The sequence below is a fragment of the Agelaius tricolor genome, unplaced genomic scaffold (assembly GCF_023055355.1).
Source record: "Agelaius tricolor isolate 1412-34295 unplaced genomic scaffold, bAgeTri1.0.p SCAF_1, whole genome shotgun sequence".
Classification (NCBI taxonomy): Eukaryota; Metazoa; Chordata; class Aves; order Passeriformes; family Icteridae; genus Agelaius; species Agelaius tricolor.
This window is the reverse complement of record NW_027269261.1, coordinates 83217358-83244901: the sequence shown is the minus strand read 5'-3', so window position 1 is coordinate 83244901 and position 27544 is coordinate 83217358. Positions and strand designations below refer to the sequence as shown.

Here is a 27544-nt window from a genome sequence, read left to right as displayed (position 1 = left end):
CAAGTTATTAGATACCTGATCAGGGTGATGGGTCTTTTCTTTGCAGCCAAACTTCTAGTAAATAGGTAATTGTGTGCATACATACAAAGAAGCAGAGGGGGCCCAAGCAGTGCCCTCTTTTACCCCTAGATGAGCTTCAATGTGCAGTTTTGAATGAGAGAAAAAAATAAAAATCCTCACTGACCTATTAACTACAGTTAATAGGTAGACAGTTTCTTCCTCCTCCTACAACCATGTGACTAAATATGTAAAACTCTCACATTTTGCCTCAGGAAAGATATTATAATGCATGAGAGCTATTAAGTAACAAACTTCTGCAGCTCTAACCATCTGTATAGAAATTAACAAATCCAAAAACATTTCAGTAACTCCTAGCTTAAACCCTACTATTCAGTGGTGCAAAGGTACCATACAGAAAAGTTGACACAGATAGCACAACAAATCTGTTTGCTTTTCCTGTACTCTTGCATAGAAAATAAACCCATTTTGATTACTGGTAATTACTCTCCAATTCAAGTGCACATTAGCCATTCCATTAATCTCATAATTGACTTGACAAAATGAAGTCAAACCCTTTAGAGCTGGACAGTATGGAGAAGCTTATCTTCTAGTCCCATTTCAGATGAAATGTCCATTTCTACCTTTGGGATAACACTGAAGAGAAACTAACAATGCTAACAAGAACCAGCATAAAAAAAACTTACTTAATGAAAACAGAAAGCCAGAGACGAAGAGCTTGGACATGATTCAGGTAGAGAGAACAGTAAAAATTCATTGTTCAAGTTTTCTTGTAATCTGGCTTTTTCTTAGTTCATGCTAGCCTGCAAAACAACATGATAAAAGAAAGCTACTGGTGCTGTAGCTGACACTGTGAGGCACACACAGGTCTCAGTGTTACAGGCCCATCTTAGAGCAGTTATTGCCAGTACCAGAATGCCAGAGCAGACAAATGGACATCTCTGTTAGGTGGTGACCTCCTACCAAATCAACCAACCCCAAAGTCTGCTCCAGATTTTGGGCTGCAATAAATACCTCTGCACAAAACAAAAACAAAAACAAAAACAAGTTTATTTAATTAAGAGGAAAATACAGAACACTTTGATTTCAAATTACTTCTTCAGAAGTCTGTCTGTAAGGTGAGTTCATAAGTACACAAGACAGCTAAAAGCACTGACCACAGCCTTTCCAATAGATGAAGAAAAAACAAATACTCAGTATCATCAACTAAATATTGTCTCAATCGTAAAACAAATGCAACAGAAGAAAATGTGGGGTTTTCCTTCCCAGAAGTTGGTTTATATTTAGTGCTTCAGGCCAGAAAGAAGTACAGCTCAAAGTTCAATTCCAAAACAATTTCAGCAGTTCAAGTTGTTACTGTCATGTTAGGCCCTTTTCTCCCAGTGCAACAGTCTCTAGTCCCAGGCCATCAGCACTGTGGTTTACAAGCTCCTTCTCTTGCTAGTCTATCAGCTTCTTCATTTCCTTGGAAGCCAGCATGACCAGGAATATGCATCTGTCAGAACAAAATATATCAGTTTAGACATGGAAGAAACCAGGAATAAAGTAGATACATGAAATTTGATAAAGCAATGCTCTGTCACTGATAGTACAGGAGCACCTCCTCAGAGGTCCACACCTAATATTTAGCCCTTAGGTTTTCTTCCCAGAGATTTTCATTGTCTCTCTTCCTCTAGGGAAACTCTTGTCAAACTGTGGATATCATCTTTATGGGAATTAATTAAAAACATAAGGACCAGCTAACCTATCCTTTAAGAAATACAGACAACTGCTCCAATTCAAAATTTCCACCTTTCTGCATTCAGTGGTTAAACTGAGTTGATCTTTCCCCAAAAGCCAAAGTCCTCTATTCCACTTAAGGCCTTGGTACTTACAGCACTCACTTAGGATACATATAAAGGATATCAAAAGATCCTCTCAATTTTCAGATGTGTTAATTGTCTATCCATTAATCAGGAACTGAAAAAAACTTTATACCCTAAGCCCATCCTTGTCAGAAGCAAGGGTGGAGTAGGAAGGTGAGGAAGAAAATCAAGCTTGCTATTTGACAAGATCAGAGAGGGAATAAGCATGAAGTGGGTGTGAAGTGACATTAGATTTACATGGCAAGGTTTTGGTACCACGTGGGGAGCTGTAGGTGTGGATTCTGTGAAAAGACATGAGCAGTGCCCCTACGTGAGAGAGAGCCAGATCCAGACAGCTCCGAAAGGGACCCAAAGTTTAACACAGTTAAGCCCACCAGCAAAGCTGATGGCTCTTCTGTGAAAACATGTTTCAGAAAGGGTAAAAATGCAGCACAACAGCCAGAGAAAAGAGTGAGAATGTGTGAAAGGAACAGCTCTGCAGACACCAAGGTCAGTGCTGAAGGAGGAGGTGCTCCAGGCAGCTGAGCAGAGATTCCCCTGCAGCCTGTGGTGCAGACCATGGTCAGTCAGCCTGTCCCCCTTACAGCCCAGGAGGGCCACGGTGGAGCAGAGATGAGCCTGCAGCCCATGGAGGACTCTGCAAGCATACACTCCTCCTGAAACAAAATTTGTCCAACCTTTTCTAAGAGATTCAATTTTAAGAATTGTTCATAAAGGAGTATCTTTTAATTATGTAAAATATTCCCAAGAACAGCTGAACTTACTTAGTCTTTAAATTTTTATGCTTTCTCCTCAATAGAATATAGGAGTAGCTATAGAAAATCTAACCAGCCTGTAAGTTGCAGCCACCAACTCTGTAACACAGAGCAACATGAATACCTGCAATAAATTCCCATCAAAAAATTGTACATTAAATATCTACATGATCCTGTTTTCTACAGAGTAAAGACAGAAGCTGAGTAAACATGCCATTACAGGTCCAAAGTCAACTGTACACACATTTTCTCAAATCAGTGGCCTTATATCATAATTAGGCTAAAATTTAAGAGGCAAAGGAATATATTTCCCTGAAGTGTTAAGCACTGATATTAGAGGTTACAGAAAAATACATTCTACCAGAAATATCTGTATAGAAGTTGTTTTACTTCTTTACCAGAGAGCAAAACAATTTTAAAGACCTTCTCGTACTAAATTTCCTTAGAAGAAATGCAGTTAAGGCACAGAAAACTAGAGCTGGTTTATTTGGGGTTACACACACTTAGTTTTCCCAGTTTAAAGACACTCATGTAATTCAGTTACTCCAACAAAGCAGCATCCTAAATAGTTCTGAAAAGCAAATACAGAAATTCAGCTATGACACAAAAACCAGTTATATTCTAAGGTTAGATTTCCAGGAACAGAAATTGCATCTACTAACACCACTAACAAACTAAAAATAATTATTGCAGGCATTTTCTAAGCAGTAATAAGAGATAGGAAACAAATACAAATATTCATTTAAATAATTGAAATACTGGTTCCAAGAATCTAGGTTATGTTGCTAATTTGCTTTAAATACAACAAGCAGCTTCTCTGTATTTGCAGTTTTACTTAAGAAAGTACAATACTATGCTCTACAAAAGTCTTAGTTATGATCACACTTTTAAATTTCTACCAGAACATTTTTAAAATGTCATTAAGAATAAGAAACAAGGAACTTACCCACTGAATTTCTATGTCTTTTACTAGACTATCGAGTCTTTGAAAATCTTCTTTGTTTATTACACTTCCTCCTGAACTTGTTCTCCAGCCATTTGTTTTCCAGTTGTCAACCCAGCTCGTAATACCTGTGCAGAGGGGGTATCACCATAAGAGTGCTGTTAAAGAAGTCAGCAAGGATCAAGATGGAGCCAACAGCCTTTTAACAAGACATTACCTCTGTACAAAGTCTCAGGCAAAAACACTGGAGACAAAAGATAATTTTTGTTTGCTTCTCTGATGCTGTCTTTCAGGATTGTATTTTTTCATTATTACCTGAATTACCCAACCATTAAATTAAATACCTGTTTTTCCAAACAGATATTTAATTTAAAGACTACAATCTTGTATATGCACTGTACACAAAGTATCAAATAAACTTCAATAAACTGAAGCTAAGGATTTGCTTGATGATACAGTAAACAAAGCCTACTGCTCACCAGAGAATTTTCTATATTACTCCTTAAGTAAGGATTTTTCATTTTTTTTTTAATATCTGTGCTGGTGTGGACAATTTAAGACATCCTTACTACTTTCATGACCTGAATCAAACAAGAAATCTCCAGTCTTGAACACAAAACCTCCTAAAAACCAAACTACATCCACTTGTACTTAACTACAAGCCTCCTTCTTTGGCATTTTTAAATAATAATTCCTAGACACATCTACAAATACCTTTGCTTAAACAAGAATGGCATTTGCACTTCAGTGACCCAAAATGCAAAATGAAACTACCAGCAAAACCAAAGAGATTAAGACAAAAAGAACAACATTTAATTTTCAACCATAAGCTGTGCTAAGTTTTTGTTTAATGTTATTTCAAAAAAACCCCACAAAATCAAATCTCCCAAGTGATCTGGAAACAAACAAACATGTACTGCCTTTGTAAACTGAATAAAAAACAAACAAAGAAAACCCCATAACCAACCAACCAAAAATAAAAAACTTAGGCAGTTCCAGATTTTCACAGGAATAAAATCTGAAGATCTTGAGGAAAGAGGAAGAAGTTTTTTTTCTGAAATTAAGTCTTATTGGCTTCTTCATATGGTACTTATAGAGAATAAAATTAGGTTTTCCAGGTCTTTTAATCTGAGCACATATCTCTGGCTACTCTTCCAGGGTAGCCTAAAAGCTTGGAAGCAAGAGAACTTGAATGTACTTCACAGATGTGTGTGTGTGTGTGTGTGTGTGTGTGTGTGTTAAAAGCAGCCTCTCCAATACATGCCAAACAACAAAAACCCTACAGGTTACCACACCAACTTCCAAGTAATTTCCTGAGTACAGCCTTAACAGCCTATCCATGAACAACTTTTTTTCTAGATTTTGTCACACTGAACACCTCAGGACACAAATCCTGGTGTTACTTCTGTCAGCATTTTCTATAACAGACGCTTCAACTCTACTTCCATTTTGTGCAGTTAGCAGGCAATGTCTGATACTCTGAAGTTTTCCCCCAAGCAGCCATAAGTTATGCACTGTCTTCCTTACATTCATCTCTCCAGGAATGTTCTGTGGGTCTTATGTAATGGAAAAACATCCAGTGTCTTTAAAGATCAGGAAAATTAAAATCATTAACTTACCATTAATAGTAAACTTGCTATCAGTGTAGATTATTAACTTCTTGATGTTTTGACTCTTGGCTTGCTCTATTGCTTTGCAGGCTGCCTTAAGAACATTTCAAAACAACAACAGTTCAGAAAGGATTTTGGCCGCATGGAATTAAGATACCAACAAAGTACCTGATGCTAACACAGAATGACATGTATTAATGTAACCTCTTCACCAGTGGTTATCAACATGTTTTAGTGTAGAGGATCCCAAAATTGTGTATTACAGATGATTTTGATTTTTTATGATTCAGGCAAAGAGGCAGGCACTTAAGTTTCAAAAGCAAACAAAACCTCGTAATATTCTGATGTTCAACTCGGTGCTGAAGAAGTAGCTCTCTGACCCATTTTCTAACTATCAAAACCTCTATCAACACCAAGGCATTTTCTCCAAAACTTTGAGGAAGTACTCATATCAGTTCCAACAGTCTGGATGCCGTAACAAGTTGGGTTTTTTTTTTTTTTAGTGCTCTGAAATATTACAGGCAGAAGTGGCTGGGTGTCAATGTAGAACTGAAAAGTGACAAATCAGTGACAAATCTGACCACTGGCACACCAACACCACCTCTAAAATGAACTTTGAAGTTTTTAAACAGATCAATTGCCTATTTCAGTTCATCTCCAAACATGGAGTGTGGGATAGCAGAAATACCATAATTAAGAGGAAATGAAAAGAGAAGACTAAATCTGCTGTTGTCAACAGAAGTTAGTCAGGACCCTAGAATTGGTTTTTACATTTATCTAAGGATTATGATACTCTGATCCTGCCATCATAAGAAGCTGACTCTCAACCAATACTCAGCAGTCCTCACTCTAAGGTCTGAAACATACACATTAAAAATGCAAGAGAATCTATACAGAGTTGAGAGTGAGACTTTTCTAATGTAAGGCTGTTTAAATAGCTGTGCTTGGTGGCACTTGGAAATTCTCAAGGTGAATTACCTAGTTCAAAGCCAATAAAGACCAATAAAACTTGAAGATAACTATTTTTTGAAGTCATAACTCTGAATATTTTGCATACTTCTCTTAGAGCTCCATACTGGTTTCTGGAAACCAGAGCTAAAATAGTTCTGAAAGTGCAGCTGCAGGCTAACATGGAGAAGCATTTCAGGATATTTGCTACTTACATGGATTTCTGCTCTTTGATTAGTCTGCCGTCCAGGAAGTCTTTCACTGGTATTTCTGTGTCCAAAGAACAAATAGTAGATTAGTTATTCCAAGTATTCAGAATGGTGTATAATTAAAGACATTAAAGACAAGAATATTATTTCCAGTTGATTTTTCCCAGAGAGGCTGCTTTCTCTGTTCCCCTCAATATCTCCTGACTCAGTCTCGTAACACTGTCATTATGAGTCTCAACAACAGAGCTTCATATTTAAAAGGGGGCTGGTATTGTAAATCATATAAAAACCAAACAGAATACATTAATTAAAAAAAAAAACCCATTGAGCTACTTACAAAGGGTGGCCTGGTCCCCAGTAGACACCTATTCCAGCACGTGCCCTGTTACGTCCATTACTAGAGCAACAACCATCTGTATAAACAACTGCAAAGTCACCTACAAAAAAATTACCAAAATCAGCACCTCCTCAAAAACACTGACTATTTAGGATAGAAGAAATGTTTGCCAGTATACTAAGCCCCAAAACTTCCCTCCCCAGAGAGCCCTTCCAAAAGGTAACTGCAGAAGCCATGTGAATTAGCACTGCAGATCACCACAGCCACACTGCAGCTTGACACCCTCACTGCAGTCAAACCAATCAGCATCAAGAAGAACTTCTGCCCCAAGTCCCATACTTTTCACTACAGTTCAAGTCTTCTTCAAAACTTCAAAGCTACATCAAATCTTTAGCCCAGACACATAAAATCACACCTATAACACTATGATTAAGCTATATATTTATACCAGTTAAAACCAATCAAAATTACACTGAAAGACAATGTGAACAAACAGATCATGGTTCGTGTTTTCATTTCAAAAAGAACTAACGGGCCTAATGCTGCCATATACAAACCTCCCTATAAGTTTTCTAATAGTTACACTTGTTTGTCACAGAGAATAAACAAATGAAAATAATTAAAGGAATGATCAAAGACCTCACCCATATATGAAAACTTATCTTCACTGACTGTTGGCATTGAGCACACTGAGTGTACTTCATCATGTTTCACACGCTTTGCAATCTGCTCTTCATTTATAGACTGTTCATATGGCCTTTTACATGTACTGCAACACATGGTATTTAATTCTGGTTTCTCTCTCTGACTACCATTTTCTTGTGTTACAGCTGGAGGAACAAATGCTTCTGCCAAACAAAAAAAAAAAAGCAGAAGTTAGGAAGTTCAGCAGAATAAAATTTTATTTTATTTGAAATGACTGCTTCTAAAGACAACAGTTGTTCTTATTAGCAGTGTTAGCCCGTTATATGACACCCCACCCCCCCAAACTACTACCGAGAAGAAATAAAATACTCCAGTCATTCATCCTAAATCAAACCGAAGAGGAAACAGACATGCAATGGCCCTTACACCTTAACATGTACACAGAGCAAGCAACGCTCTCCAAACACCCACAGAAACACTTTCACTGCGCTGGCACATCCATCCCCGTGTCCGGAGGCCATGGCAAGGGCGCTGAGCAGGGGCCGGTGCCCGCGTTCCGGCAGCAGCCGCAGCGCCGGCTCAGCCGCCGTGCCTGCCCCGAGCCCCCGGCGGGACCCCCGCCCCCCTCCCCTCCTCCCTGCCGGCGGCGGGACGCGCTACCTGCCGGCTCGGGCTGCTGCTGCGGCTGCTGCTGCGGCCCCGGCAGGCCGGCGCGCACGAAGGCCCAGGCGTCCTTCTCGGTGGAGAACTTCTTGAAGCTGGCGGAGGGGAACTTGTTCACCTGCTCCTGGCACTCCGCCCTGCAACAGAGCGGGCAGCGGTGAGGCCAGGCCGGGCCGGGCGGGCTCCCCGCTCCACCGCGGCCCTTGCTCCTCGCTCACCAGGTGCGGTAGACGCCGGTCCGCCGGCCCTTGCGCACGGCGTAGAACATGGAGCCGGCCCTGGGCACCAAGCAGGAGTGGCTGAGCACGGCCACGAGCCAGCGCAGCATCGCACGGCGCCGCCGCCATCCGCGCCCACCCCGGCACCGCTGCGCCTGCGCGGCTGCCGCGCTCACGGCAGCGCCGGGGCCTCCTACGGGCCGCCAGAGAGGCCAAAGTACAAGAAAATCCCACAGCGCAGGATTTTGTACGGATTGGCTTTTTTGTTTGGTTGGTTTTGTTCCCTCTCCCCGCCAATAATGGTGTTTTTAAAACCTAAATCAGCTGTTGTTTGGGGCATGAGGTCACAGCGGCTTTGCACAAGCCACCTCGTTCTGGAAGCCCCATTTCTAAAAGGCAAAGGAGACCTCTCAGGTGCGCTGACATGTTCAGCACGTCCGAGAGGCTGGAACTGAACAAGGTTGTTAAATTGGTTCTCATCCTGCTGCCCATGCTCCTGGTGCGTGTGATCCAGCTGAGCCCTGTGGCGAGGTGGCCTCTGGATTGAGGAGAAACACCTTCACAGAATCGCAGGGTCCTTAGGGTTGGGAGGGACCCCTGGACATCATCTGCCATGGCAGGGTCAGCTGGTGCAGGTGGCACAGGAGCACGTCCTGGTTTTGAATGGCTCTGGAGAGGGAAACTCCACGACCTTCCCAGGCAGCGCCCACTCTCAGTGTAAAAAACTTCATTGTGTTGATGTGAAACTTCTCATGTTTTAGTTTATGGCCACTACTCCTCATCCTGTTGCTGAACACCACCAAAAAGAGTCTGGCACCATCCTCTTAACACCTGGACTGTCATGTACTGGGAGACCAAAGCTGGGAGCTGGGTGTGTGCCAAATTCAGTACCTCAGCTTCTGACAAGATCAGAGTAGCAAAGATGGGGGCACTGCTGTGGCCATCTCCAGAACCAGCCTAAGGTATCCAAGCTGCTGTTGTACTTCTCTCATAGCTCTAGTACAGATCCCTGTGACAAAGCTGACCACATGGTGCCAGAGCTGTAGAGTGCTGTGTCCAGATCTACAAGGGCGGCCCAGTAAAATGCCAAGAATGTGAAACATTGGCATTAATTTTGCCTTGTTGCAAAACCAACAAATGGGCTGAACATTACACATAATTACTATGTGTATTAATTGGATAACATTTCTCTTAAAAAAACCCCAAACCTGAAGAGTTTAGGTATTTGACAGGCCTTGGTAGAACTGAGAAACAACTTGGTCAGGGTTGTATGAAAATATAATTACTGCATTTTCTGTACTTCTTCCAACATATTCATGAGACTTCATATTCTCATAGCATCCTATTGCTGTTGGGATACTTTTGTTACATGTCTGACTAATTTATTCTTTCCACTTCTTCATCATGCCCATTCTGAGACTGAATGAAATAAGAACCTTCTTAATTGCATTACTTAGTAGTGACAACTTCTTTTAAAGACCACAGGTCCACAGTGGTTCTTAAAAACCTGTCAGATATTTTGAGTACCAGGCATTATTGGGTACCAGGCACATTAATCACTCTACATCCTTCTCCTAACATAAATTCAGTGTCCAAGAGGAAACATCTATCTATACCTTTTTTTCTTGTTGCTCTTATGCAGCATCCTGGTCTGTTTAACACTCACAATGTGGAGATTAGAAGCTGCAGATAGTCTCATCTTTATTCATTAATGCTCTGAACAGTCATGTTTTGATCCACCCACACATCACCTGCTCTTTCTCCCTCTCATGAGTAGCTTCTCGGTATAAACTGAGTGCATACTGCTGGACTGAGGAGACGATTCCATGTTATTTTTCTTTTTGGTACTCTTCAATCAGGTCCTGATCACTGTTGTTTAGCCAAACCAAATCTCTATAAATACTAATCCTGGCCATCAGTATGAGCTGAACAGTTTTTCCCATTCATTGGATTAATACTAGGAAAGAAGAGTGACTTGGGACAAAAGTGAGCACTGAACAATCAGTTTTCTGGCTATCATGAATTTAGTGGAAAGTCCACAAATGTTAGAAAACATGATGGGCTGCATTTTGCAGATGCTAAGGTTGTTTAGTCTAGGATGCTGGTGTCTTTGTCAGTTTTTTGTTTACAAGGGTTTATTACTCCATTATTGCATTTTGTAAAGTAAGAGACTACACACAGCATTACATGGTAATAGCAATTGTGTTTGTACAAGCTTAAGCTGGCTGCTCTTGGAGTAATCCAGGGAATCCAAGCACAGAACCAGTGCTCTGAACCCCATTCCTGGGCCTAACATCCCTGGACAGGTAAGTTGCACACCTGCCTCCAAGTGGGACTTACCCTTGAACAAGAAATCTAAATCAGCCAACAGGGAAATATCAAGATGGGGATTTTTTGTTGAGGCATGGTTTTAGCTCCACTTCAGATAGATATATAGCCAGGCACTTGTACATGAATCAACATGCAAGTCACTTCTTTCGAAATTAAAAAGTACAGCTTGTTCTATTTATCAGTGTGCAAGTGTTATTTGTTAGATAATAACACAGTATATAATAGTGCTTCCACTGATGACAGAGTATGTTGACCCCAGAACACTCATCTTGAGTTAGTAGTACCTGAACACAGCTGAAGACTCATGCATTATTTCTGGTCTAGTAACAGTCTGGTAACTGTGATCACTGGGACACTGTCTTAGCGGAAGCAACTGAGAGGTCACGTTTACAGAGGCAAACAAAAACCAAAGCCAGGCTGCCCTGTGCTGGCAGGCGATTGCCCACACTCCCGGGACGCCAGCACGCTCCCTGGCATGGTTTGGCCGTGGCTCTCAGCACAGCGCCTCGCTGCAGGCCGGGGTTGACTGTGCCAGCACTGCTCCGTCACGTCTCTTCCGCCCTGAAAGGGTGAACTCCCACAGCACTAAATTAACGTGGAATGGTGTAACGGAGAGGGCAAGGAAAAACACCATCTACTCTCCCACTGCTGTTCGAGCGGTGGCTGCTGCCGTCCTGCGCAGTCCTAGCGGGAGGGAGGGAGGGAGAAGAAGAGGGAAGGAGGGAGAGAGGGAGCTCGGCGGCGCGGGCAGAGCCGCGCTTTCTCCGCGGGCTGCGCAGACCGAGCGTACCGCGGTGCCAAGGCCGACATTCTGGCGGCTCTTCGCAGGAGCGGCATTTCGACACCACAGGCCGAAAGTTCTGCTGCGGGAGGTGTGACGGGGGCGGCCCACGGCGAAGGCTCGGCGTAACAGCGAGGGACAGAGTCGAGCAGAGGAGGCTCTCCCTGCCCCTCCCTCGGTCCCTGCCTCTCCCTCACTCCCTGCCGCAAGAAGCGCTAAAGCCTGAGGCGGGACGGGAGGGCACCGTGCTCCACGGTACTGCGCATGTGCCAGCCCGCGCCCCCCCGCGCCAAGACCCTAAATGTCCGCTCGGGCTTCACCGCCTCAGATTCGCGGTGTGCTCGCAGCGCCCGCCCTGCCCTTCTTCCGGCTCTGGCTTCACTCGGGTGGGCGGGGCCAGCGCTTTCCCGGGCCGCGATCTGTGCTGCTCTCGCGAGAGCTCCCCCTTTTCCTGGCCGGCGCGGAGCGAGGTGGGTGCCTGGGCCAGGGCCGCCGTTCCCCCGCCGGGGCCGTCGCGATACGCGGCCGGGAGTGGAGCGGAGCTTCCCGCGGCACCATGGCGTCGGGATGCGCCCGATTACCGCCAGCCCGGGGCCCGATGGCCGCCGGGGCGCCCGGGGCCGGGGGTGGCCAGCCGGCGGGGTTTCCCTCCTCCCTCGGCCGGCGGCGCCCTGCGGGAGGAGGGGCCGGGGCCGGGAGCAGGCCGGGGAGTGCCGCTCGCCCGTGGAGCCGCTCGTGGGGCTCTGTGCGTGGTGGGGCCGCTTCCCCGGGCTGCCGGGGCCTTGCAGCGGGCCCCGAGGTGGGCAGGCCCCGCGCTCCTTGGGACCCTTTTCCTGTGGCCTGGTAGTCACCCCTGGTGCGGCGTGCTGGGGCTGGCCCGGCCCGTGGGGCGGCCTCTGGCTTAGTTCTGGAGCGTGTGGCTGCGCAGGCGGATTGGGGAGTCCTGGCTGTGTTTGGAACAGGTGACACGTGCTTGGTGACAGCCAAAGTGTTCTTTTGCGTTGCAGAAAGGCCATGTTCAGCTCTAGCGCCAAGATTGTGAAGCCTAATGGCGAAAAGCCAGATGAATTCGAGTCTGGTATATCCCAGGTACGTGGCTTTTCCTTGTTGTCTTCGGTAACTCACTTCAAGTTACGGACATAGTTGTCCAGACCCTAAACTTTGAGGTTAATCCTACCAACGTGTTTTCTTTCCTAGTTTTACTTGGGAACTGAGTCCTCCTCTGTTTCCATTCGTTAAACTTGTTGGATGTTAGTGTGTCTTACAGGAAGTTAAGTCTTCGATACTGGCTGTGGTTAAAAGTCTATACCTGCTTTTTGGCACTGTGGACACACTTTGGTCTCAGGTGTTCTCATGAACTGAGGAGTATGTAATGGATTATTCCACAACTTCACTTTTGTAGGCTCTGCTGGAGTTGGAAATGAACTCCGACTTAAAGGCTCAGCTGCGGGAGTTGAACATCACAGCAGCTAAGGTAGGCTGGACATTCTCCACTAAGAGCTGGGTGGTGACTTGTTCTGTGTATGTTTAATTTTTGTGCATATTAATGTACTAGGTGAATGGTGACTTAAGCCCTTGTGGCCTGTGATAGTTTTGTTATGTGCTGTTGTAGCTTATCTTCTGGTATTTGCTGCTAGTGTGTAGGATTCTGTAATAGTGTTTTTCTTAGGAACTAGTTTGAAAAGTCACTGTAAAAGCCCAAATAGCAATTTAGTATGTTAAATAAAAGCGTTGACAACGATGATTCTACTTTATGTCTCTGCAGGCTGGGTTTGGGGTGTGAAACTGGCTTTTTGCATGTAGATACTGGCTGGAAAAGTAGGTGTTACAGAAACTTAAAAACATAAACTGCAATACTCTTCATAAAAAACAAAATTGTCTGAATCTCTTATGTGCAGTTAGTAGGTGGATTGAGGCAATAGACTGACTTGGTAGTGTAGCTTAGCCTCCTTGTACATTTCCAGTTTTAGATCATGCAGGCAGCTGAAACATCAAGAAAGAAAAAGAAGAAAGCAATTAGTGGAAAAGGAGAAAGAAAGTTAGTGTTAGAATTTGTCAGCGTGGGAGACTGGATGGCAGCAATGAAGCAGGTCACTGCAATCAGAAACTTAATTGGGCTGCCTTTGGTTTTTGCCCAGGCTTACCTGTACAGACACAGGAGCCTGACTGCTTAGAGGTAAGTTAAAAAGAATCTGGGAATGCAGAAAGCAGCATGTATCATGTATGAGCTGAATGGCCTTCAGAAGAAACCACATCTCTGGAAGTACAGCAATGCCACCTGTCCTTAGTGAAATGCTTTTAGAAAAGTCTTTGTTGTTTACTTAGCTGCTTGATTTTATTTGTGAGAAATCTTCCATGGGCATCTGAGTTGGCTCATATCAGAAGGTAGCTGGTGAAGAGCAATCCATCCTTCCATTCTGTTGGAGAATGAGGATGTGTCTGCAGCCAGTTTCATGGGAGAAGTGCCTTGTAAGCCTATGCAGACTTTGGGTTTCAACTACTGGAGAGACAAACCAGGGGAGAAGTAACCTGTCCTAGTGTGTTGTAATCCTGTTGGTATTTGGAGGGGTGATAAATATTTTGATTGAATAGGGATGCAGTCGTAGGCAAGTGGCCGACAAGTGATTTCCATGAAGCAGTAGATTAAGAGATTTGTTCCCCTAAACTTTGTCTGGAGTCTGCATTAGAGGCAACTAATTTTTGAAACTTTGTATTAGCACAAATGCAGGAGGGATAGTAAGCATTCAGTATAGTTGCAGTTCTAGCACCTGAGTCTTGCCTTTCAGAAGGAATGGGATTTGCTGTTCAGAGGATGTGATTCTGAAAGGGGTGGTGGGATTTATTGCCCAGTCACTCCTCCACAGTGAAACAAGTACTCTGATAAAAGTTTTTCTGTCAATGCTTTGTCTGTACAGCATTAAGGCAGGTACTGCTCTCTGATGCACTCCCTGCCCCACGGAGTCAGAAGCAAGACTATCAATACCTGTGCTCAGGATTCATGGTCAAACCAACCATTACTTTTCAACCCCCAGCTAATGCTTACTTTGTACTTTTATTTCAGGAAATTGAAGTAGGTGGTGGCAGAAAAGCCATCATTATCTTTGTACCAGTTCCTCAGCTGAAGTCCTTCCAGAAGATTCAGGTGCGGCTAGTTCGGGAGCTGGAGAAGAAATTTAGTGGAAAACATGTGGTGTTCATTGCTCAGGTAAAAAACCCCTTAGAATCACAAAAATGTTGACTTGAAGGTGTATCTGGAGGTGATCTAGTCCAGGCTCCCACATGTGTCAGTGTTGAATTGCCCATTCAAGGTAACAGTGATAGTAATTCATTGTACCAGCAGGAAATGTAATGAGTGTCTGGTGGATGTTAGCTAAAATGTTTTCAGCTGGCAGCAGTGGAAACTTGGTGAGATGTAAAGTTGTTTCATGGAGGATATAACCTTCTGGTCACTCTTACTTCTTCAGAAGTTTGACACACAAATATGGGAGCAAATATTAATAGGAACTTTGCTACACTTGGACAATCTAGGCACTTAAAATTTAAGTTACTAGGAAAGGAGGGAAAAAAACTTGTGCAAGTTCTAAATATATGGCAGGACCTAAGGTGAAAAGGTGTTGGAGGGATCTCTGGGCAGTACTTAAGTCCTTAAGGGTTGGACAAACTAGGGACCTGTCTGCAGAGTGGAAAATTGGTTAAAATGAAGCTAGCTGAAAATTCTTAATGCAATTCTTAGAGCCAGAGCACCTTACCCTGAGTGTTTATATGACCAAGAGGATTTATTTTAATGAAGTGCCTCTGGTTCACTTCACCTAAAGGTTCTTGACCCAGAGGGTGGTTGGGCACTGGAACAGGTTCCCCTAGGAAATGGTCACAGCACAAAGTGCTGTGAGGTGTTTCTGCAATACTTTCTGGCATATGGTGTGACTTGGGATGTTCTGTGCAGGGCCAGCAGCTGGACTCGATGGTCCTTGTCGGTGTCTTCCAACTCAGCATATTCAGTGATTTTTTTAGATTCTGTGATTCTGTAATCCCTTGAGAATTCCTTATCAATTTAGTAATCTATTTTAGAAGGGAACATGTGATTTTGAGTATGACATGACCCAATTTGGGTAATGGTAGCCCCATCATGAATACAGTTATGGAGAAGCTGTGATGTAATGGTAGAAAATACTGCAGGTGGCTAAAACTGCATCTAGAACATTGTAAAATGTCTACACTTGCAGTAGGAAAATAGAAAATAAGTTTTACTGACCTAATATTTAGATCCTAATTTTGGAACAGGTAATATTTACGCTGGGATTTGATCTGGACTGTGCAATAGATTTTACTGTTAAAACTAGCATTTCAATCTCAGATGTTACCTAGCTGTCTGTGGAACTCAGCTCACTACTCTGGTTTGCACCAGAGGCTCAGTCTGACAGAAGTTTAAAATTCCATGGGATTTCTGTTCCCAAAGAAGTGTGTTCACAGTGCTCATGAGACACAGTAAAATACTGTGGTTGTATTCCTGGAGAGAGGAGATGAAGTACAAGTCTTCTATTTCAGTGCCCTGAATACAGGAGTAGTAATTGAGAAATACAGCAGTACAGCACTGCCCCTTCTGCAGACAACTCTAGTTCTCTAGTTTCTAATGACGATGTAACTTTCAGCATACTTAAGTCTACCTTTTTGGCTTTTCATGCATTGGTTTCTAGTGTGAGGGGAAAAGGTGCATATTTCTGAGTTCATTGTAACCACCAGATACTGAGCAATGCCTTTTTTGTTCTTCTCTTGCCTTAACAGAGAAGGATTCTGCCCAAGCCAACAAGAAAAAGCCGCACAAAAAACAAGCAAAAGCGTCCGAGAAGGTTGGTAAATGACACTGATGCGGTATGACAGCCTTCTTTTGTACTCGGTAGTTTAGTCAAGAAATGGTTAGTTGAGTTTTTGAGAAGTCATTCAAGTGATTGGCTGGTCTTGTCCTTTCTCCTACTTCTTGAAATACTGCTTTGTATCTGTCATTTGACTGCTAAAGTGTTCAGTAGAAAGGTCACCTTTGGGCACTGTGTTGCATTTCTTAGCACTCAATTTGTATTTCCAGCTACAGCTGTAGCAAATTTTTAGTTGTCAGTGCTAGCTTAAGGAACCCAACCTGCTGTCTCTGTTACCACAGTGTGCTGACAAGAACTATTTTCTTTCAAGTTGTAGGAAGAGCCTCTTCCACATCACATGTTAGACTGTGTGCAGAAGTCAAGGCTGGCACACTGAAGGGGATGCAATGAGGGAGAGAGTGGCTGAGGAGGGGTGTAGGTACGAGTACTAGTCCCTCTGGATATGAATTCGATAGCAATAGTATAGTCATTTGTGTTAAATGGCCTCCCTGCTCTCATCTAGTCACTGGATTGCTAGACATGCAACACTGCTACGTCTCTGTGGATGTCAGTGCCTCATCTGTATGTTGCTATATCATTATGTAAGTCCGTGTCTTAAAAGTTTGTCCTCCTTATGACATGTGGCATGTCTTGTAGCTTCTCCCTGCCCCCCCCAGTATTATACCTGTGTCATGTGTTACTGTTTTTGCAGTCTTCAGGCATGGATTTTAAAAGTACAGTTTCACAATATTCATCTAGCTGCAGTCCTGCCTTTGGAAGACTCTGCCTGTGTTCTTTTGAAACTAGCACTGCACGGTGGTTAGAGAAGTTAGCATTTGTGTCTGAGTAGCACACTGCCACTTTCTGCATGAGGAAAGGCCAGCGTGCAGGACTGCCCCTGTCTCAGCCTGAGATGAGATCAGGCTGCTGTGTTGTTGTGGATGTCTGTCTCCCTTTGCTATGCCAGTGTGGGCAGGTCTGAAGTGCTGCCGTAGACACACGGCAGTGTTAGTTACTAGTGATACTGCCCTGAAACTCTGGATCAGGATGCTGCAGACTTAGTAATCCATCTAGACTCACGTAAAATAACCTGGGCCACCTTTTCTTGTATTGGCTCACTTCTGGACAGTTCAGGAACACACATGTAGATTTCAAACAGTCTTCTAAGTATGGACTCAATTGGCCAGCTAGTCTTTTTCTGTATTACATTGGTCTTCTAAGCTTCTTGGATTTAGGCAGATGAAGAAATCAAGTGTTTCCAAAACTGAGTCACCCATGAATGTACTCTGCAGCTGAGGATACTTATCCGCTTAAACTTTTCCAGTCAGTGTCTCTGGCAGAGTGGTAGATGGAGCACTTTGGTTTTGATTTAAATATTTATTAAATGTGTAGAAATAGAAGTATGTTTTAGGGCTCTTGCCGCAAATCAGTGTGTGATCTAGAAGGTCAGAAACCTGGCTACTTTTTCTTGTGCAGTCATTAAGTTTCTGCACTCTGTAGCATTTATCTTTTCTTTTTGCATGCCCTCTGATAGTGCTGTATTGTCACACTGTGGCATTAAAGAAAGAAAACGCCTCTGAATTTTCAGCCAAAGCATGCTATGGAAGATTTAAATCTTGTCAAACTGGAAATTTTCCAAGAGGATGTGTTTTAATGCTATAAATGTGGCATTTCAGCCGTACACTTACTGCAGTGCACGATGCTATTCTTGAGGACCTGGTCTTCCCCAGTGAAATCGTGGGCAAGAGAATCCGCGTGAAACTGGACGGCAGCAGGCTTATAAAAGTCCATCTGGACAAAGCACAACAGAACAATGTTGAACACAAGGTAAATAAAAAAACTCACTTTCTCATGCAGGTGGGGATGGCATTCTGACATCCCCGAGAGACTGCTTAGGGATACAGGAAAAGACTTGCCTTTTGGTGTGTGGAGATGCTTTGGTTTGTGTTTGGAGTAAGGTGCTGAAATAGAGGCAAGACAGTTTTGAACTAAAGCTCTAGTTCAACTTGTTGAAGCCCCTGGATTATAAGGTAGCTATATTGGTTCCCTCATGGGACCAGACAGTGTTTTACTGGGTTTTTTTGTATGAATAGGGGTTGTTTGGGTTGGTTGGTTGGTTTATGTTTTTGTTGTTTTTCAAGTGAAGCATTTAATTTTGACCTTAAACAGATGTGCTCAGTAAAGCCTGCACTTCACTTGTTTTTTTTCTGAAATGGGAGGCTTGTGTTTGGGCCTGCTCAGCTTTTAGGGTCTCACATTGTTGAAAATCAGAGAGAGCCCAAATACTCTAGAGGAAATGTATCTTTTGTGTAAATCTCAGCTACCTTAATCTAGAAGAAAATAATTGGCCTCAGAGTGAAGATAGACTGGCAAATAGTATAGTACCTTAAGTATGTTAACTTAGAGTTACTTGTTTACACAGCATGTATAAGCAAGATTTATTTGTCTTCACAGGTGGAAACATTTTCTGGTGTGTACAAGAAGCTCACAGGCAAAGATGTGGTGTTTGAATTTCCAGAATTCCAGCTGTAAAATGCAAAAAATGGCTGAATAAACAACTATTCATATAACAGAGTAATTTAATTTAAATTTTGAATTCCATAAACACAGATGAGGATTAACTGGTTCATGGGACTTCTCCGCTGTCTGGAGAGTGATACCTGTGAATCAAAGTATTAACTCCCCAGCTACCATTTTAATGGTAGCCTTCTTAGGTTTTTCTTGGCACTGTTGCAACACAACTGGACAAAAACAGTCCAGGGCCTGCAAAAAGAATTCATACTGAAGAACCTAAGCATTCCAAATCTCAACTGGGGAAAATATGGAGAATTACTGTAGAGCAGTGGAACTCCTGAGTTTCGCACACAAGATATCAGTTGGAGACCTACATGTTCCTGACCCTGGAAGAAGTCAACTAGCAGGTGGTGTGTGACTTAAGAAATGGGTAGAAATGACATCTGCACAAGGGGTTTGAATTCTTAGGAAATAGGTTGGGGGAGGTATAGGTTGATTTTTGAGGTAACTCAACTTGCTCTAAATGGCAACATTCCTCACCAGTTCTTACCTAAAAGCAGGCTCTGTAGCTTCTCACCTTTCAGACTGGGTGGAAGGAATGGGAAGGAATTTTTACTTCTGAGTGCTTGACTGTATCACTGGACAAAAACTATGGATTTTTTAGGCATTGATCTTGCTTTCAGAAATATTTTTTTATATTATGTTTTAACATGGTTCTGTACATGCTCAGTGATACAGGGAGAGACGGGGAAGAACTTAGATGCATCAGCATCCGAAGGCTGATAGTGTCTCAGAAACACTACACTTTTGACTTCAGTATCTGTGTTAAAGAACCCTTTACACAAGCTCAGGGTGGTGTTGGGCATTTAAAGTTCTGAGCTAATTACATTAATTTAGTACCTGATTTTGCTAAATGTAGTATTTGGAGTAAGTGTTTATTTTATCACAGTAGAAGACAACTAATTTTGGAATCAGTCTGATACGTGGAGAGCTAAGTTGGGAATAAGTTGTGTGACAGGAGCACTTAGTAACTTGCATTTTTCTACCTGAGAGTAGATGGAGGACAAGTACCACTCACTGAGGGTCTTTGTACCTTTACTTCCCTTTTCCATTTATAGTGGTTTTGACTGCTTCCCATTTGACACCTCTTTAGCTATGGAGAGCTAAAAGGTTAAAACAAGTTCTGCATTGTTTTTGCATTGAGAAAATGAATACTTTAAAATTTAAGCATGACTTAGTAGGGCAGGACAGATAGCCCTGTGCTGTTACTGTTGGTGCCAGGAATGCAAAGAGAAGGAAAACGTGCCCTGTTGCAATTAGTAGTTAATTTCCTGTTACTTGCTGACAAGGCTTGAGTATTTGCACAAAAAGCAGGCTGTATCTTTGAAGAAGTTTGTTTACCTTAAGGCCTTTTCCTGTCTCCTTTCCAAACTTCTGTCTCTGGAGTATAACTTAATTCCTTATTTATTCCTTGACTACTTATTGTTCATCTTGAATGATTCAGCAGAAGTGAGTGCATCAGCTTCCCTTAGAATTAGATGAGAGGAGTTGGCAGGTATATAATAACCCCAAATTCTGTCTGTTTGTGTGGACAATAATTGTAAAAGATCTTACAGTAGAGGACCCATAACTTTTGAATTCAAGTTTTCATTGCAAAAATGGGTATTACTCAGATTGGAAGTGCCACCTTGTCTAGTCCCCCAAAAATACAGTCTTGAGTCAGACACATTACTAAGTTTTCCTCTAAAACAGTCACAGATGGCAGCCTGTGGAAGTAGACCTTGGCTGGTGTGGGCTGAAGAAGCAGCTTGGGGAGTATTTGGAGACTTACCAGATGTTAACTACCTTTAGTTAAAGGCTGGTGAGTCTGCTGGGGCTGTGTAACCTCTGCAAGGAGAGGTGATCCTCAGCAGGCTTTGCTAGACAGCATTTCCTGCTTTATAGGGAAATGTAACTCAGGTTTCATCTCTTCATAGTAATAAAAATGTCAGTTGAGTTTCTTTTGAAGCACTGGGAGGGGGTGAGCGGGGGAGGATAAATCCAGTAAACTGAACAGAAAGATTGCAAACGTTCCCAGGCATTGCCAGCTGGCTATAGATTTTTCTTGGCTCTTGTTGCAAGCCCTCTTGAACTATATGATATGCAAAGGCTCATGATGGCCCCATAAGCAAATTCTTTGAGGGAAAGGATAACACTGTCAAAGCTCTATGGCTTTTACATCAATTAAACTACAAGGAGAGGTGAATTTTTGTGGCATAAAAATACAAGGCTGTGTGCTTGCAAAAGACTTTAGTCTTAGTTTACCTCTATTTACAGACTCCCTCGTGTGTTTGTGTCAGTGATACAGTCAGACAACTCCCTCTGTCCCTTGACAAGCATACTAAGTGCATGCCTGCAATCTGGAAAGTCAGTTTGATGCCATCTGGTCAAGTGCTAATGAGGCTGCTGGAATGCTGGTGTCAAATGTTACCTTAACCTAAGCAAACTCCATGTGAGATGATGCTAGACTTTTCCTATACCTTTCACATGCTGGCACAGTTGAACTCTGAACATGCGATTGGTCACGAGTTCTATCAGCTGCTCTGGGTGAAAGAGTGGTGGGGCATTATGTACCAAGACTGCGGCAATAATATGTGGGTGCTGCCAATGTGCAAAGACAGCCATATACTGAAGTTCTTTCCTGTAGTAGCTCCAAATGAGAAGCAAGGGCTTTACATCTGTTAATTGCTCATGAGACATTCACCTGATCTTAAAGCTTCACTTATTTATTTCATATGAATCCTTTCACAATGTCTTCAAATATTTTTGCCTATGAGGAGGTCTGATCCCTGGTGATTTTTCTTCAGAAAGGTATACAGATGTGTCACAATTGTAGTGTAACAGAACTTGCCTGAAGTTTTGGGTGGTAAGTGCTTGACCTATCTTTTATTAATAGGGTAACTTGGTATATGATAACATCATATCTGAGTAGCCCCTCTTGAGTGTAAATGGGAACAGCTGGTGAGTTTCAGTGTATGATCTCATGCCAAGCAGCATTCAAAGGTAATCCCATCACTTCTGCATTGTGGACTGAAATAATTAATTTCCTATTCCTTTGTTTTTCCTGAATTTTCTAAGTGATAGGCCTGAGTTTGATTCGCAATTACATCTGAAGGTCAGAGCAATGCTGAAAAGCTACACCTTCTCCAGTTTGTGGGATGTGCTATCTAGGCCACTGGACGTTTATCAGAATGACAGAAAAAAAGATGGCGATTACAGAAAGTTATGAAGGCTCATAAAATGAAGGTTGGTGGAGAGGCTTAGGGAGTGTGAGTTTGCCTGTCTCCAGTAGGGGCTGACTGCAGCACTGATCAGTGTGAATAATTCACTGCTCTTTAACAAAGTGCCTTTACCCTGCCCCTTGCTGCCTGCCTTAAGGGTGCTCCTGTGAAAACTCTGCTGACATGAACATCTATGTACTAGTGCTCTGTTCCCTACAGAGATGCAAGTAGAGGATCTTATTTATATATTACCATCAAGAGGAGAAAGTTTGTTAAGTTTATGAGTTCATGTCTCTTCTACCTTCCAGTTACTCTTTCTTATTTTCAGGAATATCATTCTTAAGTTTAGTGTCATGCAGTTGCTACTTGGTGTTGTTAAATGATTAGTAGATAACACTTCTAATTATTGCCTATTGAGTTAACATGTGTGGCTCAGTTGTGATCTGCCCCTGGAGCAGCAAAAATAGAATTAAATCCAAGCACTGAGGAGATTATTCTAGTTTTAGAGATGACTGACAGAAAGAGCACAATTCCTGCAGTAAATGCTGCTTAAAAATTTTTATGCAAAAAAAAAATAGTTCAACATTGCTAATAAAGTAGAAGGCCAGGTTTTACACAGTTACAAATAAAATTAATAATGTGTTGGTGTGGCCACACTGATCTTTGCCACCTTACTTCTCATGTACTGCACAGAAGAGGTGGGAAGGAGAGCTTTGCTCTCTGCCCACAGAGATGCTGGGGCAGTGCTGACGAGATATTCAGATGGCAGATGGATATCTTCACAGGGACAGATCTACAGGCTGTGTTTTACCAGGACTGTCTTAACACTTAATAAAGTTGTTTCCTATTTTCTTGGCTAAACAGATACTGTTCTGTGAAGCAAAGGGAATAGTACACATCATTGTGCTGCCCTGAGAGCAGAGGAGGGGTTGCACTTGGCATGCTTGTGTGCATGTCTGTACCGTGGAGGAGTCCTGTATCTGCTCTATCTCCTTGCCACTTTTTGGAGTTTCTTGGGGGTGTCCTGGGAGGCCTAATAAGGGCTTCTTACTGAGTCAGCTCTTACTTTCAATAACTAGAACAGCATTTGTGATGCCTGCAATAAACGGAGCTCCTGCAACTGATCTCAGATACTGATTTTTTTAAAGAGTTTGGGTATTTGAAATTTTAATCCTTTGGAAAAATCTGATTGGGAAATACTGATACCATTGGATGCTTTGCTAAACCAAAAGGAAAATCGGAGCCTTGTCATCATCTCTTAAGATTTTTTAATAACCATTGTGTTTTAAATAGGTGTTGTGTTTAATCCTCTTACAGATACAAAGATAATGCAAACTGACAATGCAAAGTGTAGAAAAATTTTCCTGGATGCTCCTAAAATGTATTAGCGTATTTTTTCCTGTTTTCTAAGAACTTTTTATTGTCCTTTTACAACCAGTTGGATTTTATCTGCATGGTTTTGATTTGGTTTGAATCCAAGAATTCCATTTGTAGTTGTATCAATGTGGTATTTACCCTGAATTTAGAGGTTGAAGAAAAATTGTGTAGTGGATCAAGCTGAAGTAGCTGGCCCAACTGGTGTCTTGCTGTATAGAAACATAAAATGGTTTGGGTTTCAAGGGACCTTAAGGATAATCTACTCTAGCCCTCCCTGCTGGCTAGCACCTTCCTCTAGAATAAGATTGTTTAAAGCCCCATCCAACCTGGCCTTGAGCATCTCCAGGCATGGGGCATCCACAGCTTCTCTGGGAAGCCTGTTCCAGTGTCTGACCAGTCTCACAGTAAAGAATTCATAGTATCTAATATAAACCTGCCCTCTATCAGTTTGAAGCCTTTCTGCCTTGTCCTTGTAAAAAGTTCCTCTCTCAAGGGCTATATGTCCTCGTAAAAAATCCTCTCCAGCTTTCTTTTAGCCCTACACCCCTTTAGGTAATGGAAGGTGCTCTAAGGTCTCTCGGGAGCCTTCTCTAGGCTGAAGAAGCCTGACCCTTTCAGCCTGTATTCATTAGAAAGGTTCTCCAGCCCAGCTCTGATCATGTTCATTAGCCCTCCTCTGGACTCATTCCAAAAGGTCCACATTTTTCTTATGTTGGGGGTCTCAGAGCTGGATGCAGCAGAGCAGGTAGGCGCTCATGAGAGAGGAGTAGAGGGACAGAGCCACTTCCCTCAACCTGCTGGCAATGCTACTTTTGATGCAGGCCAGGATGTGGTTGGATTTCTGGGCTGCAAGGGCACTTGGCTGGCTCACACTAAGCTGCTCATCAGCCACCAAGTTCTTCTCAGGGCTGTTCTTGGTCCATTCTCTGCCCAGTCTGTATTTATGCTTGGGATTGCCTGCCCCAACCCAAGTGCACTTGGTGTTGTTGAACTTCATGAGGTTTGCACAAGCCCATCTCTTGAGCCTGTCAAAAGAGTCTCCTGTTTCCTTGCAGAGAGGACTCACATTTTCCTTAGTATTCCTTTAAACACTGATGTACCTGAAGAAGCTTTCCTTGTTGCCTTTGATGTCCCTGGCCAGATTTAATTCTCTCAGGGCAGGTTAGCTTTCCTAACACGTTCCCTTGTTGCTCAGACATCTCTACCCCTCCCAGGCTACCCATTCTTTCTTCCACCCACTTCAGGCTTCCTTTCTGTGTTTCAGTCTGTCCAGGAGCTCCTTTGTTCCTCTGTACTGCTGTACTGTGGTCTCTGGAGGCTGTCCCTCTCTCTCCAGCAAGGGTGGCTCAAACACTTGGGTATCCCAGACAGGCATGTTAATATAATAGAGAACTTAATAACCAGCAGCTATTCTGACCTGGTGATGACCTAAGCTGCTCCCACATGGTCCATGCATCAGTACCCCAGTTTGTGCATATTAGCCTGATTTAGATGATGCACCAATATGGCTGCACAGTTTCCAGTTGGATTTTGGGGTGGGAAAAGGTTACTTAAGCCCTTCTGTATGGGGACTATGCCTTTCTCTCTCATGTGAAAGAAAACCATGTGCTTGTTTATTCTCCCTTTTCTAGAGAAAGCTCTTTCACTGCATTTATAGTGTTTGCCCTTTCCTTTTGAACACTGGTCATTTATGTTTGTTTTCTTTTCTGCTTCCCCAGTGTTGAGTCCTACCTTTTCTACCAGCTTTCCCTGAATGTCTCTGTTTCTCCATTGAATTCTGTTTCTGGCCTCAAAGTTACTTTCCTGTGTTTACAGGGAGAGTAGATATGTATGTAAATGGAGTTGTCTTTGCCATGGTAATATGATCTTCAAAGGCTTGGACTACAGTCACTTTGCTGCATTCTTTACATAAAATGTTTGTCTTGGCAAGTTTCTGCCAACAGAGTGCTGCAAGGGCCCAGTCCTGCTAATTACCTTCTGCTCTCACTGAACTGATGGGGCCTGTGTGCATAGAAAATGAACTTTAAAATTAGAGTTGCATGGTCCTTAGACAGTTATGTTCATGTTCTACCATTTTGCCCTTTCTTTACTGAGGTAATCTATTGAGGAAGAGATCATTGGCTCTTAACTTTTCGTGACCATTTGGTGTGTGTGAAAATACCGGAGTTCATAGCAGTGGAGGAGGGTAGCTAGGTTCCAGTCCAACATGGAAACCTCTATGTAGGTAGTCCACAGGGAGTCCTAAGTTTGAGGCATCGCTACCTCTTTTTGTACCTGTTTTTCTCTTTGCCATTAAAGCTGATCAGTGTGTCCTCTGGGCTAACAAAACAGGAGCTGTCATGGGCAAGAAGGCTGCACACTCCAGGCTTAGGGAGAGGTTTGCTGGGAGAGAGGATATGTAATGTCAAGAGCAAAGCAGAAAGAGAGTACATCAGTACTCTCATCAGTGTCATCAGCTTGTACTGCAAGCCCCACCACAGCACAAAATTCTCAGTGGAGTGGATCTACACCTCAAAAGAGATCTGAAAAGTGATAAAGAAGTGAACACACAGATGATTCTATTGCAGCTTTCTCTAGCCCCTCAGTCTAAAACCTTTTCTGTGTTCTGATACTTCCCATGTGGAAAATGGAAAGGAACCTCCTGCTACTGCCCTTAGCTCCTGCCCTAGTTTTCAAGGTCACATATTGGGGTTATCCAAGCTCCCAGCCCACTGGGTGCTTGCTTAGAGCATGACCCCTCAAATGTTACTACCTGGAAGAACTGGGAGGAGGGAACAGTGGCATGAGATGGATGGAGACAGATGATTCACAGGATTTTTTTTGTAGCTATCAGTCTTACAAATACAGCAGCTTTTCATCAGAGGGTATTAATTGATATAGTCACAAGTGGTACTCTCTATTGCCCTGGAAATGGAGAGTGAAGCCATTTATATCTGTTGAAGTATAAACTGCTGTAACTGAGGGGATTGTTCTCAAAATTCCACTTTCCAGAATCAGCTGGCCCCAGTTTTTTGCTGCTTGAATGTATATGGAGTACTGTGATTTATCCAGGCCTCAAACTAGTCTAGCTGTTTAAGGTAAAAACCAGGTTTGTACAACTATTTAGAAGCTGGAGTGAAATAGCACTAAAGTTGTATCAAAGGTGTTTAAAAAAACCCACAAAATATTGTGAAGATGCCTGCCATGTGGATAATTTAGCATTTACATTGTTGTGGGGTGTTCAGACACGGCTCTGAAACAGTTGCCTGTTTTAATAAAGTCAAGAATGGTGCAGCCAATTGCAAGCATAGAGAGAATTTCAGCAAGGGGAGAGTGTGTTAATTATCCACACAAGATGATCACATTCAGTGCTGCATTTCATGTGTTTTCATATCCACTGAAGCAAAGCGAGCGAAGTGTTGTGCTGGGGCAATGTGCATGCATGGCTTAGAGCTGAATAGATGTAAATGGTTAAAAAGGGGTTCTCTGCTAGAGAGGAGGAGGGGAAAGTAAATGTGCATTCCCAAAAAAGTACATTCCCAAAATAAAAAGCTTACATCATGGACCTCTTCAGTTTTCCCACACTTCTTCCCTAATTATTGTCCTGCAGGACAGCTGATCTTTTTCAAACAGGAAGCTGTTTACAGATAACACTTGCAACTGTTTTGTCTGATTTGTTGAACTGTCGAAAAGAAAAAGACAACCTCTTTTCAAATTAAAAACTGTCAGACTTCTGTAAACAGCAGCAATGAGGTTCATCTGTGCAGTGTCCCTGCAGGCACAGAGCGTTGTGCAGTTCTCATTCTCTCAGCAGCCATAAGGTAAGAGACTTTTATGCTTTTACTCTGTAAAAACATGTAGAAGAAAAAGTCTGGATACTTGTTAGGGAGCTGCTTTTTATATGGCAAAATATGATTGGCAATCCCCAAATAGAAGGGGAAGGTAAAGGAAAAAAGAGCTTGCTTGAGTCTATTGGATAACATTGGACTTTTCTATTGAGAACCACCCATGTGGGTTAGATCACTGAATGCCAGTTTAGTTTAGGGGTGGGGGTTGTATTTAAAATGGACAAATGGCATTGGAAGAGCTTGCTTTCCTTTTAGCAGGAAAGGACAAAACAGTACATGAATTTTAACTTCTCCTACAATTGAAACTTATTTTACTCCATTTTTGAGTTGTAATTCCTGGTAACAGACACAGGCAGTTGTCTTGTTTTCCACTTTGAAAAGTGATCTTTTAAT

The 27544-nt window shown here is 42.7% G+C and overlaps 3 protein-coding genes across 7 annotated transcripts in view; 2 read left to right on the top strand and 1 right to left on the bottom strand.

Annotated features, from left to right (window-relative positions):
* Window positions 1–1047: 1047 nt before the first annotated feature.
* RNASEH1 (ribonuclease H1) lies at window positions 1048–8375 on the bottom strand. Its single transcript, XM_071441354.1, has 8 exons — window positions 8212–8375; window positions 7991–8130; window positions 7330–7533; window positions 6686–6785; window positions 6355–6409; window positions 5201–5285; window positions 3585–3709; window positions 1048–1513 (listed from the first exon to the last, which is right to left on the bottom strand). The coding sequence occupies exons 1-8, from the start codon at window positions 8319–8321 to the stop codon at window positions 1427–1429; spliced, it is 906 nt and encodes a 301-aa protein (XP_071297455.1). The 5' UTR covers window positions 8322–8375; the 3' UTR covers window positions 1048–1426.
* A 3347-nt stretch (window positions 8376–11722) lies between these two features.
* Window positions 11723–18743, top strand: RPS7 (ribosomal protein S7). Its single transcript, XM_071441340.1, has 7 exons — window positions 11723–11793; window positions 12331–12412; window positions 12726–12797; window positions 14385–14528; window positions 16106–16170; window positions 17850–18000; window positions 18628–18743. Exons 2-7 carry the CDS (start codon window positions 12338–12340, stop codon window positions 18703–18705), a joined length of 585 nt encoding a protein of 194 aa, XP_071297441.1. The 5' UTR covers window positions 11723–11793; window positions 12331–12337; the 3' UTR covers window positions 18706–18743.
* Window positions 18744–18753: 10 nt separating this feature from the next.
* Window positions 18754–27544, top strand: part of COLEC11 (collectin subfamily member 11) — a 44834-nt gene continuing 36043 nt past the window's right edge. For 2 of the 5 annotated variants that reach the window (XM_071441327.1, XM_071441299.1), the window contains exon 1: window positions 18883–27124. The gene's annotated coding sequence lies outside the window, so the exon portion shown is untranslated. Of the gene's footprint in view, window positions 27125–27544 lie in introns of all 5 variants that reach the window. The other 3 variants (XM_071441320.1, XM_071441316.1, XM_071441308.1) reach the window with 3 other exon arrangements.

Coding starts and splice junctions, on each gene's coding strand:
- RNASEH1 (XM_071441354.1), bottom strand. CDS start 8,321: ATGCTGCGCTGGCTCGTGGCCGTGCTCAGCCACTCCTGCTTGGTGCCC. Junction 6,786..7,329: donor AGATAAGTTTTCATATATGG/GTGAGGTCTTTG, acceptor ATTTTTTTGTAG/GTGACTTTGCAGTTGTTTAT. Junction 6,410..6,685: donor TGGGGACCAGGCCACCCTTT/GTAAGTAGCTCA, acceptor CTTTGGACACAG/AAATACCAGTGAAAGACTTC.
- RPS7 (XM_071441340.1), top strand. CDS start 12,338: ATGTTCAGCTCTAGCGCCAAGATTGTGAAGCCTAATGGCGAAAAGCCA. Junction 16,171..17,849: donor AAGCAAAAGCGTCCGAGAAG/GTTGGTAAATGA, acceptor GTGGCATTTCAG/CCGTACACTTACTGCAGTGC. Junction 18,001..18,627: donor AGAACAATGTTGAACACAAG/GTAAATAAAAAA, acceptor TTGTCTTCACAG/GTGGAAACATTTTCTGGTGT.